This window comes from Lutjanus erythropterus, chromosome 10, assembly GCF_056507025.1.
Source record: "Lutjanus erythropterus isolate fLutEry1 chromosome 10, fLutEry1.hap2, whole genome shotgun sequence".
Lineage (NCBI taxonomy): Eukaryota > Metazoa > Chordata > Actinopteri > Lutjaniformes > Lutjanidae > Lutjanus > Lutjanus erythropterus.
In genome coordinates, this window is record NC_139326.1 from 30,047,385 (window position 1) to 30,064,383 (window position 16,999).

Below are 16,999 nucleotides of genomic sequence, written 5' to 3' on the forward strand. Positions count from 1 at the left end.
TGTTATAAGGAAAGCTTTGTGTCCTTTGTGCCCACAGTGTGTTATGGTGTCATTTTGTGTGTTCTTTTGGCTTTGTCTGCCACACCTACGTCCCCTCTCTCCACGGGTTCGACCTTATGGTCTGGCTAGCGGTCTGGAGAAGCACAAACAAACAAACAGTTAGACCACACACACACCGGGCCATGTTGTAGGCCCTAATGTCAGACAGATTTATCCTGAAAGATTTTACATTCACATATTTTGCTCAGTCTTAAATCTCAATTTGTTTAGTCTCTTTTTTTATGTTATATACAGTTTGTTTCATCCCAAAATGCTGATTTGCTGGAGGTTATGAACTTTTTTCTTCTTTCTCTCTTGTGCTGTCATGTTAGCTGCATTAATCTTTTAATTGTAATAAATTAGCCCATTCTGTCATATAAAAGACGTGTCAAATGCTGTTGGAGGCTGAAACAACAGCTATAAACCATTTAATTATTTATAGTTGATTTAGTCAAGTAACACAGCAGAAAAATGTGGCAGTGGGTCGTGGATCACAGACAAACAGTCTGACATCCCACACCTTGGCAGAGACTGGCAGCAGTGTGCAGGCTGACCTTTAACTTTATCTCTACATCCCAGGAGACAAACAGAAGCTCAAGAAAATAAAGGGAGCTTTTGAGCCTTTTTTCTGTCTTTCACCAAGGAGCTTAAATCAATAAAAAAACATTCATTATCGTCTTATAACTGATGTGTAACAAATGGGCACGCTGCTTGCCCACATTTGCAGATTAATGTCTTGTTTAGTGCATCCTTCCTCTTTCCATGCTACACAGCAAACTTAAGGTAAACTTTTGGTGATCTGGAATTCACGTGTTTACTGCAACAGGTCTTCTCAGAAACACTGAAAAGTAAAGACAGTGAAACACACAACCTTTGGTATTTTAAAGAAGGAGCAGATGAAATAAACAGCTGCTCAGTGTCATTTCCAATGTTAATCCAGTAAATATGGGTTGTGCTTCCAGCAGTTTAGATCTCTGTATCTGGTGTCTTAAAACTGGTAATACCATGTTAACATGCTGGTCAGGAAGATTTATGGTCTTAAACTGTGTCAGTTGTTAAAACTTTGATGACAAAGTTTGACAAAGTCCCAATGATTATAATGGAGTGAGACATGTACAGTAAGTGTAGGATATTACATTCTTTAAAGTGTGCAAATATTAGTGTACTCAGCAGTCCAGCGCCTTCACATTATCCTTTCTCACATGACTGATTTATTGTAAAATGACTTTTCTCTGGAAGTACAGTGGAGATTTAGGCACAGGTGGAGGTAGTGAAAAGGTTTGAAGAGGAGACAGAATGGAGGTCTGAAGAAAGATCAAAGATTTTATCATTTTCACACCTCGCTAATTGTGTAGCTTCTTATGTGTGCGTATAGATAGTAATGTGAGGTCTACTGGAGTGTGAAAGTTGAATGGGTTTTTTAAGTGGACATAATGCATTAGGGCTGGGAGATATAGAATAAAATGTTTCATTTCAGTTGATATTGATTATTATTGGTCATTTTATTGACATATTATATATATATATTTTTAATAACGATCAGGAGAAATAATGTTGAATTTAAGCACTTCATTTTGAATTTAACCTCTAAATCAACTACTTTTTTTTTTAGCAATGCACACAGGTAATAGGCTACTGGACACCTTACATACTTAAAAAACAAACAAACACAAAATGCATTTAATGCATTTAAAAGAACCTACTTAACATTGTATTGAACAAATTTCTCATTGCTATTGATGAAGCGTCTCTTGCAGATGCATATCTCTATTTATTATTGCTCAGACCTAACATGCACATTGTTCAAATTCGCAATCATGACCAGGCCAAACATCAACCATTCTTAATGGGCCCCATGCTGCGCATGCTGTGTCTCATTATCGGTGGACCAACTTTCACAAACACTGAATTATGGCCATGCCAACTTGTTCATGACTTATGAAGCTCAGTGTGACACAGAAATCCCCGTGAAGAGGCTGCACTGGATCACTGTGACATCCTGATGTTGCTCTAGATTTTTATGAGTCCTTAGGAACCTCATCCTCTTTAGATTCTGGGTGGTCCCCTCTTTGTCCTGATCCTGTTACCTGTTCCTGTTTCTGTTCCTGTTATCCTGTGACGATAACCGTGTGACCAGAACACTGCAGTTATGTGATGCCTACTCTGGGATTGCACAATGTAAGAACATGAGATTGACCCAATTTGTGGTGATGACAGCAATATGTTTGAAATTAGCACTGTCACGCATGACAAGTCAGGAACATGGCCTCTGACTGGTTGATTCAGCCAAAGGCATCATGGGATTGCCAGTGGATAGCTAACAACATACTAACAACAACAACTTCTTTCACTGCTGAAAAACTGATAAATTACCACAGAAGACATTCAGACGACAGTCTCCAAGAAGACACTGCAGTTCAGGAGTACATTACAAAGCCTCTGAAAGTGATATGATCCTACCAGTGCTAATGTAGGCATAAAGATAATGTTAGCCTTTCCTGCTCGGCTAACTTCAGGGGTAACCCCCTTCACTTTTCCAGCACTTTGGAAATAGCAGATGAAATGTTTCTTGGTCTTGAGAAGCTTCGGTGTTTATTAAATGACACATTGTAGCCTGTACTGTACATTTACTGCTAGATTGACAAGATTGACAACTTAGTGTTCAGGTTTCCATTATACTGATTCTTTGACCCAAATGGAAATCAGTGTTTCATGTGTACGAAATCCACAAGAATCCTTCTTGCTTGTTGTTGCCAAAGAATGTCGCCATACATGGCCCACACCACCTCTGAATGTTGTCATAGCAGTTGGATCTCAGTGTGTCCACTTGCACTTTTGGTACATTCACACCTGTACTTAGAGCTGCCCACTTCTAACTGCATCACCCAAGATGCATGTTAAGTCTTAACAGGACCTGTGAGACTCCATTTGTACTTGAGCTAAATGCTAGCGTCAGCATCATGCTCACAAGTAAAGTCATAGTGACAATAGCAAGCATTATATAGTAATATATACTATAATATGTAAAGTCATCAAAAAAAGTTTGAAAATTTGTGTTATCATTGGAAAGTTTGTTTCTTCCCCTTTACAATGATGTCCCATTTGTAAGGATCCTGCATTTGTGGGATGAGCAGCACAGCTGATTATGTGGGTGGGATCCCAAGTGAAATGTGCCAAATTTCCCTGCAAATGTCAAACAGTGTATTCTGATGTTGGCATTGGTTCTCTTGTTTTGAGTTGTTTGGAGGATCAACTGATTGAACTCTCTATCAGTTACAAGGAACAAACAAGTCGTATTGGTAATTTACACCCAGTTGAACTTGTGGGATCAGCTTGGGCGTGCTAGAGTGATCAATGGAACCATGTTGGCTGACCTGTGACAAATCCTGGTTGAGAGATGGACGGCCGTCCTACAACAACGTGTAACCAGGCGGGTGACCAGGATGAGGAGGAGGTGCCAGGCTGTTGTGGTTTTGTGTGGTTCTTCAACCTGCTACTGAGCCTCCTGACTGCTTGTTCAGTGATTAAAGTGTAAAATTACTAATATGTCTTGTTTGTTCCTTGTTACTGATAGAACGTCCAATCCCTATGCCAACAGTCTATATCAACAGGAGAATACTCTTTGACATTTGCAGGGAAATTTGGCACATCTCACTTGGGTCCCACCCACATAATCAGTTTGCTATTTGTCCCACAAATGCAGGATCTCTACAAATTGGGCATCATTTTAAAAGGAAATGAACAAACTTTCCAGTGATATAAGATACAATGCTACTAATACGGTGACAATAGAGATATAATGTGCCAAACAGAAATTTCCATTTGTTGTTTGATAAGTTTATAAGTAGTAGATGTAATTTTTGCCACGTTCACATTCCAACATCTGCTAATTAGAATATCATGCTTTGTTGCAGCCATTTGGTTGTAAATGACAAAATACATAAAATTCAGCATACACTCTTGTATATCATATCAAATGTCTGGGTTCTATCTTGTAAATGTTTAGACATTTCACCGGATAAGCAAAAAAATTGATCTGATGGTGGCTCTTAGAGAAAAAGTCTTAGGATCATCAGATCACCAAAGATATTAGTTGCTACGATTTTAGCTGTTATTGAAGCGGGTGTCAAAAAAGATTTGGTGGAAGATGCATAATAATAGAGTTAATATCTCCCTTGGTTTCATTCAATAGTAATAGAGTATTTTTTGCACAGAACATTGCATTGAGACATAGTGAGAAAGAAGGTGAGAAATTACAGAGGAGAAATTTAACACTGAGAGAAAGAGACAACCAAAGAACAGAGGATGGATTGAAACAGACAGGTAGACTAAGCTAGCGAAGCTGTGGGAGCGATGTGCAGCAGCAAATGTCCACTCAGTGAAACATGTTCAGGTTCACCAGTGGAGGGGAAAACAGCTGTGTGGCCTGCCAGGACAGCATCAGCTCAGGACAAAAATGACAAGTATTTTATGAGAGCTTTTGAAGATGGCGGCTTTATTACAGTGGGTCTGCGACCTCGAAGCAGCCCAGTGAAGATTTAGCACCTCATCACCTTCTGGTTTCCCAGTGCATCATGAGTAGTACCTCTGTGTGCATGTGAGAATCTCCGAGGCAACAGGCAAACAAAGATCATGCAGCTCTTTGAAAATATGTTTAGCTTTGATCACTGCAGGCCAAATGTCTCTGTACTTTGGGATATTCTGTGTTTATTTATTGGTGTTTCCTGTAGATTTAATCATGTTTTGTCTTTTTGAAATTTTAGGGCTACAGTGGAATTTAGAAATTTTAACACAGCAACTAAATGTTCAAAAATTTCTCTGTCATCCGCTGCTGCAGCCACAGCCCTGCTCTGTGACTAAGTGCCAAAATGCAAACCAAATGAGGAATGTTTTATAACACCTGAAGCCTGCCTGTGATTCCAAAGAGTCACCGACAAGAAGCAAAAGAGAGGAAACTGTGTGCTCACTTGCATAGTGGTGACCAGTGAATTCAATCTGCATTTCTACGAGACAGAAGAAAACAAGTAATCATTTTAAAAAGTCTCCTGCTTCAAAGAAAATCTGAATTAATGGTTTATCGCACCTCTGTATTGCAAATGACATTAAGGTGCAAATTCTTATTCATTTTTAACTCTAAGCAGGTTTTGGAAGCTGTTTTAGATGTAAGCATCAGGTTATTACCTTAAATCCATTAATCTTCAGTTTTCTAAAACTTAACTCTGGTCAAGATTGTGGTGCCAGATGTGCTTTTCCGAAGTGACTTCCTCCAGCTTTGCCAAGAGGATCCCCAGGCACTCCAGGGGGAGCTGGGAGATGTAGTCTTAAATCTGTCCTGTTGTCCCCTCCCAGTCGGGCACGCTCAAACGGAGGTCAGGCATCCAGAGGTTATGCTTACCATGTGTCATGAATGACCTGAACTGTCACCTGTCAATGCAGAGGAAGAACAGTTGAGTACTTGGGTCTTCCCACGTTGCCGAGCTTGTCAACCGATCGTGAATAATGAAGCTGGCCAACCTGGAGAGAAAACTTCATTGCCCTAAATATAGGGATGGGCATCGCGAACAGCTTCCAGTTGAAAACCGCTTCCAAGTTGTCTGATCCATTGCAATCATATGCCTCTGAGCTTATCAGCTTATCAGTCCAGATCTCGACAGCATGCTCTGGTTCGACGTAAGAAGGAAATGGCTTACATTTTTTTCTAATGAAGATTTCCCTGGCAAAATGGTTAAAAAATAACAAGAAGAACATAATTCACAACCACCAAAAGCATTGTTTCAACCCAGAATTTCACAATCGGTGCATCCCTACTGAAAATCTGTTTTTTCATCATAGAAAAGTGATTAGGAATCAATAAGGCAACTGATAAACAATCAGACCAAATTTGTAATGTCATTCCTATCGTGAAAATCTTATCAATTCTTATTGCTACTTAAAGGACCGTTGTCTAGGACTTAGGGCCATCTAGTGGCAAGGTTAAAGATTGCAAGCAACTCCCTATACCCTTCCCTTCCAAACATGTAGTACAATCTACAGGGGCTGCCAAACTGTGTAGAAACGTGGACCTGCACCCTCGGATGAAAACATAATTATTTTTAATACCAAGTGATTATACACTAATGAAAACATACTTATGGATGTTCTATTTCATCTTTGTCATATTCTACTAACAGATCCTCCTAAATCTTTCACACTGGATCTTTAAATATGAACTGATGCTCGTAATTGTACAATCTTATTTGATCTTGCTCTGTTATTTAATCTCCTTTTTAACTCTTCTTTCCCTCCTTTCTTCAGGTGCACTTGGGTTCTGCGGAGCTCCATCCGGCTCCAGACCCTCTGGAGCTGAACCGGGAGATGATTGGCCAATCCCTGAAGTGCAACGCGGATCTGGAGTCAGATAACTGCAAACTGTTGGAGGAGAACCGCAGACTGAAACAGGAGCATCGACGCATACTTCGACAGTAAGGATGAGGAGGAGTGCTGCCCTGTGTTGTGTGCTGGAGGATTAAAATTAGTGTTTATGAAAGAATATGTGATGCTGAGCAAATGTCAAGTTCAAATGGAAAATACCATGACAGAATCTGTCTTTCTTTAGATGTTCAGTGCTGGTATTTGTTTGGTGATTGTTGTGTTTGCATGCAAGCTCTCTTTGGTTTTAAAGTCGGGCTGCCAGCTGTTTATATGCACGGCAATCGCCCATAATGACATCATCACTGGTCGCCCATTTGAGACTATTAAGTGTTCCACCCAGTGTTGCAAACTAGGCTTATGATTTCTGGGAACTAACTTCAAATGATTCATTTGTATGTCCATTTTACGTATCCCTTGTGCTTATTTTCAAATAACATTTTTTGTGCAATTGTTTGTCTTCTCATTCATTCCTTCACTTGGAGGAATCAACATCATTCTTCTTAGCAAATTGCTCCAGAAGGCAAACAAAATGAGAAAGATTTTAAAACAAGTTTTTAATCTATGTATGCATGGCTGTCCACGCACAAGTGCACACATGCACAAGTCAAAGTCCATTTTCTTGAATGTATGTTTTTGTACGTACATCTGTCTGTCCATGTTTTTTTCTCACTAGGCTGGAGCAGCAGGTTCAGGATAAGGAGATGTTGGAGAGGGAGCTGTACTCACGTTTTGTCATGGTGCTGAATGAGAAGAAGGCCAAGATCAGAGGCCTGCAGGATGTTCTCCGCCAGCTCCAACAGACGGATGACCAGCAGAGAGATGAGGAGAGGAGACAAAGGTCAGCGTTGCATAACTTCCATTAATTCTGCGATGCTCTGGTATAAATGTTGAATATGATACATGATTACTAGGGGTGTAACGATTCACTCATGCATCTGATGCATTGGACTTTAATGTGTAAGATATAAGTGCATTAATTTTGGTGACCTGTATAGGTAAAAAGCTGAACATGAATCGGAAAACAAATCAATGCAGCACTGGCGTATCAATACATCTCCTTAGGACGTGCATATGTTTCATTTTTGGCATCAAGGAGCTGCCACTGTTACTTTCCTCCATTTTCTTTCTCCTGTCAGTGCCAGCACCGCTCTTGCTGGACGCCTGCTGCCGCACTCACATAAAACAAGCGCTCCCTCCTCAGTCTCCTGTTTCTCCTCTTTTACTCTCCTGATTTACTCAAAACAGACCGCACTGAAAACAGTGACAGAAGTGACATTGTACCGCGTCGCACCACCAAACTTTCATAGTGCGCAAGTGTGGAATAAGTTTGTATTTTATAAGAAAGATGAGAAACGCTGCTGTAAATCATTTATACAAAACATGTCTGACAGCAGAGAACAGAGACATGAGTCTGACCCACAGAGATGTTATGTCACTGTGAGAGCAGGTAACATTGAGCATCACTGTTCCTCCACACTGATCAAAACCACAGTACTCTTCATATGGAACAGAACAGCACATCATCTTAGTGCAGAAATACTAATATTTTAAACAGTTTTAAAGTTTGTTCAGTTTCTCATTTAGGCTGCAGTATCTCATTCACACATTAGACTCATAATAAGATGTTAACACCACTGTAATGTCTCCTTCTCTCTGTCTCTCCTGTTACTTTAGTTTGGGATCAGGATCAGAATTTCTTTTTGCCACTAATAGGACTCTACAGATGTACCATTAATTGAATCAAAATGTAAAGAGTAACACATTGCATTATCTTGTATTGCATCATATCACATCATATCATGACAGAGCTGAATTGTATCGAACCAAATCGTTGGCCATTTAATAATATATTTGATGTTGAACATGTATTGAGATATGAACTGAATCGTCTCAGTCAGTGAGATACACAACCCTAATGATTACGAGGCATCACAAAAAAAAAATCTCTGAAGAAATGTGTTGCAAGAAAATAACACACAAAAACAAAATATTTTAGTCTTTGAATTTAATATAATGTAAGGCAAGGAAAATTGGCATATTCTTACATTTTAGGAGCTGGAACCATCAAATGTTTGGCATTTTCTTTGAGAACTGACAAACAATTTATCGATGATCAAAAAAGGTTCAGATTCATCTTCAATTAATTGCTAAAAGTAAATACTAAGTTCTAAAACTAATTGCAGCTCTAGTCTTGTTTTCTACCAACTACATGCTAGACAACTTACTTAACATTGTATGTAAAACTCTTTATAGTGTGACAGTTAACTTAGCTAACTGTGTAGCACTGAGACTTTGGATGAGTAAATCAGCATATTCAGCTTTACTTGAAAAAATTGCAAGTTTTGTTTCCAAGCAGGTCACACAGTGGTGTCAGATCTGCGTATGTGTGCGCCATAACTCTGGCTTCTGTAAAACACAGACGATGGCTTTTCATTTATTTTTTTTTAACAATCTTCCGTCATAGCAGGGCACAGTGAATCGATGGAAGATTTTACTCATAATCGCTGCTTGTTTGTCTGGCTTTTCCACCATCCCTGGTGGTCAATAATAAAAATATTAAAAGATGATTACCCAAAGGTTTTGCCAGCAAAGTAAAACAAGATGCTGTATTTTCTAAAGCATCATGGGTTAACTCAGTTTTTCTTCTTCACACAAACACACACACACACACACACACACACACACACACACACACACACACACACACACACACACACATTTTTCTACATAAAACACTTTCTTTTCTTCTCTCAAACTTTAGTGACAATGGTGAAGATGACAGTCAGGACAAAAGTGAGGAGACAGTTCAGAGCTTCCATCCATCCCAGGAGCCAACTATCCTCATCACAGGTGTGTGTGTGTGTGTGTGTGTGTGTGTGTGTGTGTGTGTGTGTAGTCTTAAGAGTTTTTTAAGCATTTTTTTAAGTAGTTTTTTCTTAACTTATCAGAGCGAAAATTGCTCCCTGGCCCTGTTAAATAAACCATTTTCTCCCAACTCAGAATTAATAATTAAATAAAAGAAAAAAAAACAATAAAACATGTGTTTTCATCTTTATCCGCCAGAATATGTTACAACAGCAGGATCGATGACAACCAGATTGAAACAATTCCTTGCCTCAGAATGAAATAACAAAGGCTTTTCTCAAGGGGTACGGACGAACCTAACCAGTGCAGTTCATAACATGATGAGAATTGGCAATGAGCTGTGTGTTCGTAAGTTAACACACTTTTGATTACAGTAAAAGCCTGCACCACGGTTTTGATATGTCCTGCACACAGTTGCATGGCCCCACTGACAGTGTTTCAGACAACAGCAGTAGAACATTTTGCCTGCCTGATTCTGTTTACTTGCTCAGATTTTATTGATCTGGTCCTCCTTCCTTGCTGTTTGTGCTTCTACCGTGGATAAATAGGTTGCGTAGTTAAAGTCTGCTGGTCTGCTCTGGGTCTTTTATTTTGAAAATTGACTGGATTCTCTCTGGTTTTTGACTTCCTACCTGCTCGATCTGCTACATGCTAATTGACTCGACATCCGCCACTTGTTGGGCACATTGAGACGCTGCTGGTGGAATCATTAAAATGTTGTATCTTTAGAGGCTTCCTTTCATGATATACCTCACTTAGGATGTTCTCATAGGTCACCTTTCTAGAGATTTATGGTTACAGTGGTTCACCATCACACACACATTGTGCTCAAAGATTACACTTACTGTATTTTGGTGGAGCAGGGTGTGCAAGTATTGAACATGGCAAATTTTCGCCCATTCCCGGTACTCATTGTGATGTCATAGGTCACAACGTGACTCAGTATTGATGCAGACTCTTTAAAGAAACTCTTGAGTTTTAGTTTTCCTCAAACTGTTTTTTACTGTCCAATAAACTTGACAGTTGAATGTAATTGATTATGTAAGTTTGGGGGGGTTTAACATACGCTTAAAAGCACACACAAGCAGAGTATACCCTCGGGTAGCCAGGTTCTGGGAAACACTCGTCAGTGAGTCATAAACCCACCCAGTGAAATCTGCAGTGATTGCTTCAACACGGCCAGCCATGCGGTGGTCTCCCCCTTCCTGCATCACACAGAGCAGGCGTGATGTCACATCTGCTGAGTCATGCCCCCTGTGCTGCAGCGGTGCAATCTGCTGGGATAACCCAGTGATCGCTCTCTCAATGGCCGTGTTTGTGTTCACAGCCAAACTCAAGCCGCCCAAGAGGATAATACAGATGCCAAACACGTTGATGTTATAGAGGCTTTCGCAGTTTCTGTTGTTTGGGTCTCACTTTCTGCACTTTCTTTCACTTACACACACATGTCCCAGTCTGACCTCAGTGATGATGGATGGAGGTTGTAGATTGCGCAGGTTCTTGGCTCAAACACACAGTTGTTTGCAGTCCAGAAGGGTTTTACAATGCTTTCTAGTGTTTTTAACTTGTCAGTGAAAATCACCCAGCACATATCTCTTATCTTCCTACACTGATGAATTTGTCTCCCTATTTTCTCTTTATTCTGAGCTTTTTAACATTAAGGGTGTGTGTTCCAAAATTGTCACAGGATTTAGACTAATTCAGCTGTCCAACAAATCAGTCTCTGGGCGTTTCTCTCTTGGCCTCAAGCACTGTGATGGAAACAAGACATACTCAAGTCGGGCTGTTGAAATAGGCTAATGGATGCTTAATGCATTGTTACCACTTCTTGTTTGTATTGTACAGCCTCAGTCTGGTAACCCCAGCCACCAACTAATTCCTTGCCACCTTCAGAATGATTGGAGAGACATGAAATCTACTTTATGAGCCACGATAGTATTTTGTGTTTAAAAATTCACCAAACACATACAGTAAGTAAACTTCAAAACTGCATTTGAGACCTCACTGACGTTTTTTTGTGTTCAACTCCAGTCCCCATCCATTTGGCTTTTGCAAAGTTTGACCTAGATCAGAAATTGTGCGCACAATTGCAAATGATGCTTTATTTGCATGTAGAAATCCACCAAAACTTCACCGACATAGTGGGCTGATCCATTGACATGTTTGGCCCCAGTTAACCCTCAAGCCTCAGGGTGTGTTTTCATATTGCCAAGGCTTGATAAGAGACCAGTGATCGAGCAGAAGTGGAGACAAAAGGAGAAACTCTCTCTTTGACTTGTTCCCTCCAGGTTTAGCATCTGATGGTGACAACAAAGAAAGCAGAATGCTCACAAGGGTGACTGAAGATAAAGGAGATAGAAGTGGAAGAGAGAAAGGCATTGTGATGTAAGGGATCAGAAAGTATCTGATAAGGTGCTCAGTGCTAGGACACAAGAAAAAAGTGGATAAAAATGATGTAAATGGTCTTTTTAACAGTCAGATTGACTGTAATATGAGGCTTCACGTGCTTGTCATTCATTTTACTGTGAACATCCACAGTAGCATTAATTTCACCATCTGCATTAAAGGTTTTATCTCCTGATCAGGCAGTTATCCATGGCTTCTTTTTATCTAATCTCTGAATTTGAATATGCTAGAAGCAGAGTTAAAGGGCAAACAGGTGTGTTTGTGCATCTGTCTGTATATAAACGATTGTATCCGAGTGTGACTGGACTTGTGTGGAATGCCAGATCTCTATTCCCGATAAAGGTCAGGACTTTAAGGTGTGGAATTGTCCTGGGTTAACAGAGGTCACCTGAGGCTATATGATCCCTGAAACTGCCACAAATGATGGAAGCAATGAAGATGGAGAATTTGTACCTTGGTATTGAAACCATGCCAGAAATGTGTTACAAGACATCAGAGTGCAGTCATTTAGACACATTTGTTTAGGGGCATTTGACGAACCTGTAGTCCAACAGCCAAAGGTCAAAGGGAAGAAATGTAATTAGCCTATTAGATCTTTGACTGAGATGTGATTTATTTTTTCAAATGAACTGCCTTGAGGGTTCAGGTATATTAGTATCATCACTAATTATCCTCTTCCACTCATTCCCTCCATACCATACTCCCATTTTTGTCATTCTTAGTTGGGGATAGGGGGTCTTTAGGGGGAGATAGCAGGTCAGCTGTATATTCCACACAGTAGTGTTATGGAGTACGGGTCAAAGGTTTGGACACAATTCGATAATAATGATAATGAAAAAAACTGCATGGTCTTTGCCCCAAACTGCATAGGAATACCATAAAGTGGGTATGTGTGTAAAGGGGAGACTCTTGGGTACCCATAGAACCCATTTTTATCTAGATATCTTGATGTGAGAGGTCAAGGGACCCATTTGATTATTACAGTGACAGTTTTTACCTTGTCAAAATTTAGGCTAACAATAAACAAATCTTCATTCAGTTCATTTGTGCATAAATGAACATTCATGACCATTTTTTCTGCATCACTTTAAATTATCTTGACACATTTTATTGAAAACATACACACATGTTAAGAATTTTTTTTAATGAATAATCATTACATTTAGGCAGTGTTAACAGGCCACCTCACTGTTTTCATTTCCTTTCATCAGGAAATCAATATATATAAATTTAAAATGCTTTATAAAAGGTTGTACTGCAGATTTTCCACTGTCTTCTCTTCCTTGGTGAAAAATGAGTATGACTGATTTACTGAACTTCTCCATGGAGTTGAAGAGGTTAAAGAGCCACTGGCTCAAGTTAGCAATCTGTAAAGTAAGATCCCCAGTATCAGAGGTGGTTTACTGAACAGTTGTGTATGTTTTGTATTGTACTCAGGTCGTGATCTGGAATGCCATGGCATCTCTCTGGACCGGACTTTTTCTGATGATGACGATGAACAACCGAGACGGAAGCAGAGGTTGCTTCACACCCTGAGCCCAAAGTCTTATGAGCAGGAATAAAGTCACAGGTTAGTCAGATAACCAATACAAACGCTGTATCATCATATTTGGTATCATTGCAGGTCTTGCCACTGGATAACTTACATTTTTAGCTCATGATGGTGGTTTGTTGAGTCTCTTTGCATACAGTAGTGGTATCTGTACAAAACTTATCATTGGATGAGTTTGGATGGAAACGTTTAAGAGGAATTAAAAGGATTATAAATTGCAGATTAAGATCTCTAATGGCAAAGAATAAGAGGTTCTGTGTGGCCCCAAACCAGAGTTTAACAGCAAGACTTTGGTTTGCTTGGTTTTATGGGCCTGTGAAACATTTTTCTCATTTCCCTCAAATTTCATTCATGACTACTTCGCTGCACTCAGACATCAGATGTCTGAAAAACCACCGCAGTAAAAGATGTGGGGTGCCCTACTGAATTTTTATCTTCCACTCCTCCCATTAAAGAGGGCTGAATCATCATTTGTCGTCATCGATGGTGTTACAGAAAAAAACCATGCATGCACGCTTCCCAGCATCCTACAGTGTCCGCTCTGGGCTCTGCATATTTCTGTGTAATTGTTGAACTGGTTTTCTGCATCTTATCGTATTGATTATGTTAGTCACTGGTCTTAAATGTGGAGCTGGTCTCCAGATGCTAAAAAATAGTTGCTGTCTCCTCCAAATAAATTGGATGGGTTAAATGAAAGGGGCATATGTGGGATTTAAAAAAATGTATTTAGCTTAAAAACCAACTGACACTATATTTTTTTTGTGTTTTATCATTTCACTTCTTAAAATCTTTAAATTTTCCTGTGGGAGAATTTAGAATTTTCTATGGGTGAAAACATCTTAACTACATGACTTTATAGACACTGAGTCACTGGTGGGTCTGACAGAGTTTAATTAATCAGCTTCTGTTAATGTTTGGATTTTCAGAGGTGTCTCCTGAACATCCGGCTCAAACTTACAATGTTGTGAAGTCTGTCCACATGCACCAGCTGCACGTTTTCTCATACTATACTGACTCACTGCAATAGAATGACCATGAGTTTCTTGGATTGCTTCCTTTTAAGACAGAAAATGGGCTCAGACTAACATTGCATGATGTTTACATGCTTCTGCTGCAAAAGAAATGTCTGAAAAGTACAATATATATAGTCAGGAAATACACAAATCAGTACTTTCTACATAACAGTAAACGTCACATCTCCAGACAGTAGTTGCATGGGACAGCATGGTGTCAGTCAGTAAACTGTATGGTACATTTGGTAAGTTAATCACCTCTCCTGCATTTGTCGTAGGCACTCTTCTTTTAAATCTGAAAACCTCATAACATCCTCCCACAGCTTACATTTGGGTGTTGGCTGGCAAATAAACAAAACTGAAATTACTGCAGTCTGTAGTGTTGCTTGGTCCAACTAAGCTACGACAGCAATCGTTTTGAGTTCCAATGAAAACATGTGCATCGTTTTACTCTGTCTAAACAACTAACGTGCACTTTTTGGGCAAAGTGCTTGATACTATAATTCAACACAGTGCATATCAATATTTTGAGCTGTATTTCCAAAAGTACATCTTCATATTGACCCATTAAATATTAAATTTAAAGAACTGGTTTGAATCACTTGATGTGGGGTTAATAGTCAGTGTATCACCTTCACAGATGCTGGTCGGCGTGCCCCCAGTTTGGAGAAGCAGGCAGGAGTATAACAGAAACTAAGCAATGAACTGCTGTGGACAGGGTCAGCAGCAGAACAGATGCCGTCTGTCTGACGGCAAAGTAAAATGTGAAAATATTCCAGTCTGCAGCTAAACTTATATTGATGGATTTAGGTAGACCTTTTAGTAAAGGAGAAGTCTGTACTGTGATAAATCATAAATTCACCACAGTGTGTCATCAGAGATCAAGATCAAGACTTCTTCAAACTAGGGGTGTGTTGACCGCCATCTACTGTGGGTAATACACTGACTATCAATAAGGACCTCATACAACCACACCTCAAATAATCTGTACAATCCCTGTGGGATGTGCAATGTTTTTTATTAGTGCAAAGTATTTGTTACCTTTAACTTTTCTCTTTCTCTTCTCTCTACTCCCTTCTCTCTTTGCCTTGCTTTGTCTCCACCCTCCTCCTCTTCCTCAATTATTAGAAGACATCCAGAACTCATCATGAACATGATTAAATCCCTAAACCTAAGGCTTTTTATGATGAACAGGTTTTCTTGATCCCTCTCCTGCTATGTGGCAAGCTACTTTCAGTCAGTCAACCCCTCACCTAAATGCACACACAACCAAAACAGTGACAACCAGGCAACAGTGTCCTGGAAGTGTCCCCAGATTTGATGCCAGATTTCGTCCCAGATTGGGAAAGCAGTCCTCAGAAAGCCAGAGCATGATACCACCATCTGGTTTGCTTTAACTGTGACAATTACCTGCCACAGCTCTCACGAGAGACTTGCTGCTTGTCTCTTGTCTTCAATAAATCAAAAGATAAACGTCAGCACACGTTAATGGTCATGTGATAACAGACGCTTAACGCCCTCCAGTGTTTCCTCAGGAACTGATGGTGTTTCTGCTAATGACTTGAAGAATATGGTAGAGAATCTGGAGCAGGAGTATGGAAACAATTTCTCTCAAGAGGTCGCCCTGATCTCGAATTTGGCGGCCAAGTCCCTCAGCCTGGAGACCAGAGAAAGAGCAACAACTACGGAGGGACAACAGGCTACACCCAGAAAACAGGGTGTCACCACCAAGGCACCAAAGCTGCTTTGCTGCTGCTTATTCATCATGTCTTGCTGATGTTTTCCTCCCTCTTTTAATTATGAAAATAAACTATACACCCTCCCTTTCATTTCTCTTTTCTAAACTAGCATTTTGTCAACAATAATTTGCCCTCAGCGTTTTTCCTCATTTTCATCTGCCCTATTCTTCCGTAGATGTTCTGTGGCCCAAACTACCTGAGGGGTGTTTTGCAGTGGGTTAATAAGGTTATGTTGTTTTTCACCGTCTTCACCTTCTCACCTCTTCTTCTACTTCTGCTACCAGCTTTAGGTCCTGAGGTCATCACAGTGTGTCTTCACACTGACAGTAATGAACCTATGGAGACCTGTTCATGGTCTTTATCTGACCATTCTACCTTTGACTTCTGGACCCTTCTGCTGTCTTTTATGATTCGGATGATACCTACATGTCTGCTAAAGGCCACGGGTGGCCGCCAGGATAATCCCACAACACGCGCTTGCCGGTTTGGTAATCCCCACAGGAATGTCACACTCTCTCCTCTATACATCACATCAAGAAGACATTTTGTAACGTGAAGTCTGGATCAGTTTCTAAGGCTGAATTACAGATGAACGCTTAGTGATGTGCAGTGGAAGATGAGACAAAGTGTGAAAGACAAGCAGACTGTACTGATTCAGTGGTGTCATTTTGAATATTACTCTAAGGATGTTTAGTTTAAGTGCAGAATGTTCTTAAACATGATTATTTGTGTTATTTGCTCATTTTGAATAATTGATTTTCTAAAAATTATTTTAAATACATTCTAAATCTTTAAATTTTTATTTTTATTTGCTTTTAAATATAATGTTCAAAGGAAATGTATTAAGAATACAGGAGGAAAGAGGACAGGAAGTTCTATCTTATTATGTGATTTTTTTTTTCAAATGTTTTCTGGGTAAATATATATTGTGAAATGTCTCATAACATGACTGAAATAAACATTTTACTTTGTAA

The 16,999-nt window shown here is 39.7% G+C and overlaps 1 protein-coding gene across 2 annotated transcripts in view; it reads left to right on the forward strand.

The window, feature by feature from the left end:
• The window catches only part of LOC146320675 (DNA repair protein XRCC4-like), a 30,689-nt gene extending 13,690 nt beyond the window's left edge, over positions 1-16,999 (forward strand). Inside the window, exons 6-10 of one of the 2 annotated variants that reach the window (XM_084729005.1) lie at positions 6,334-6,500; positions 7,124-7,288; positions 9,212-9,300; positions 13,159-13,291; positions 14,200-15,058. In XM_084729005.1, coding sequence (XP_084585131.1) covers positions 6,334-6,500; positions 7,124-7,288; positions 9,212-9,300; positions 13,159-13,283 — 546 coding nt within the window. In that variant the 3' untranslated portion in view covers positions 13,284-13,291; positions 14,200-15,058. Of the gene's footprint in view, positions 1-6,333; positions 6,501-7,123; positions 7,289-9,211; positions 9,301-13,158; positions 13,292-14,199; positions 15,059-16,309 lie in introns of those variants that run through there. The other variant, XM_084729004.1, reaches the window with a different exon arrangement.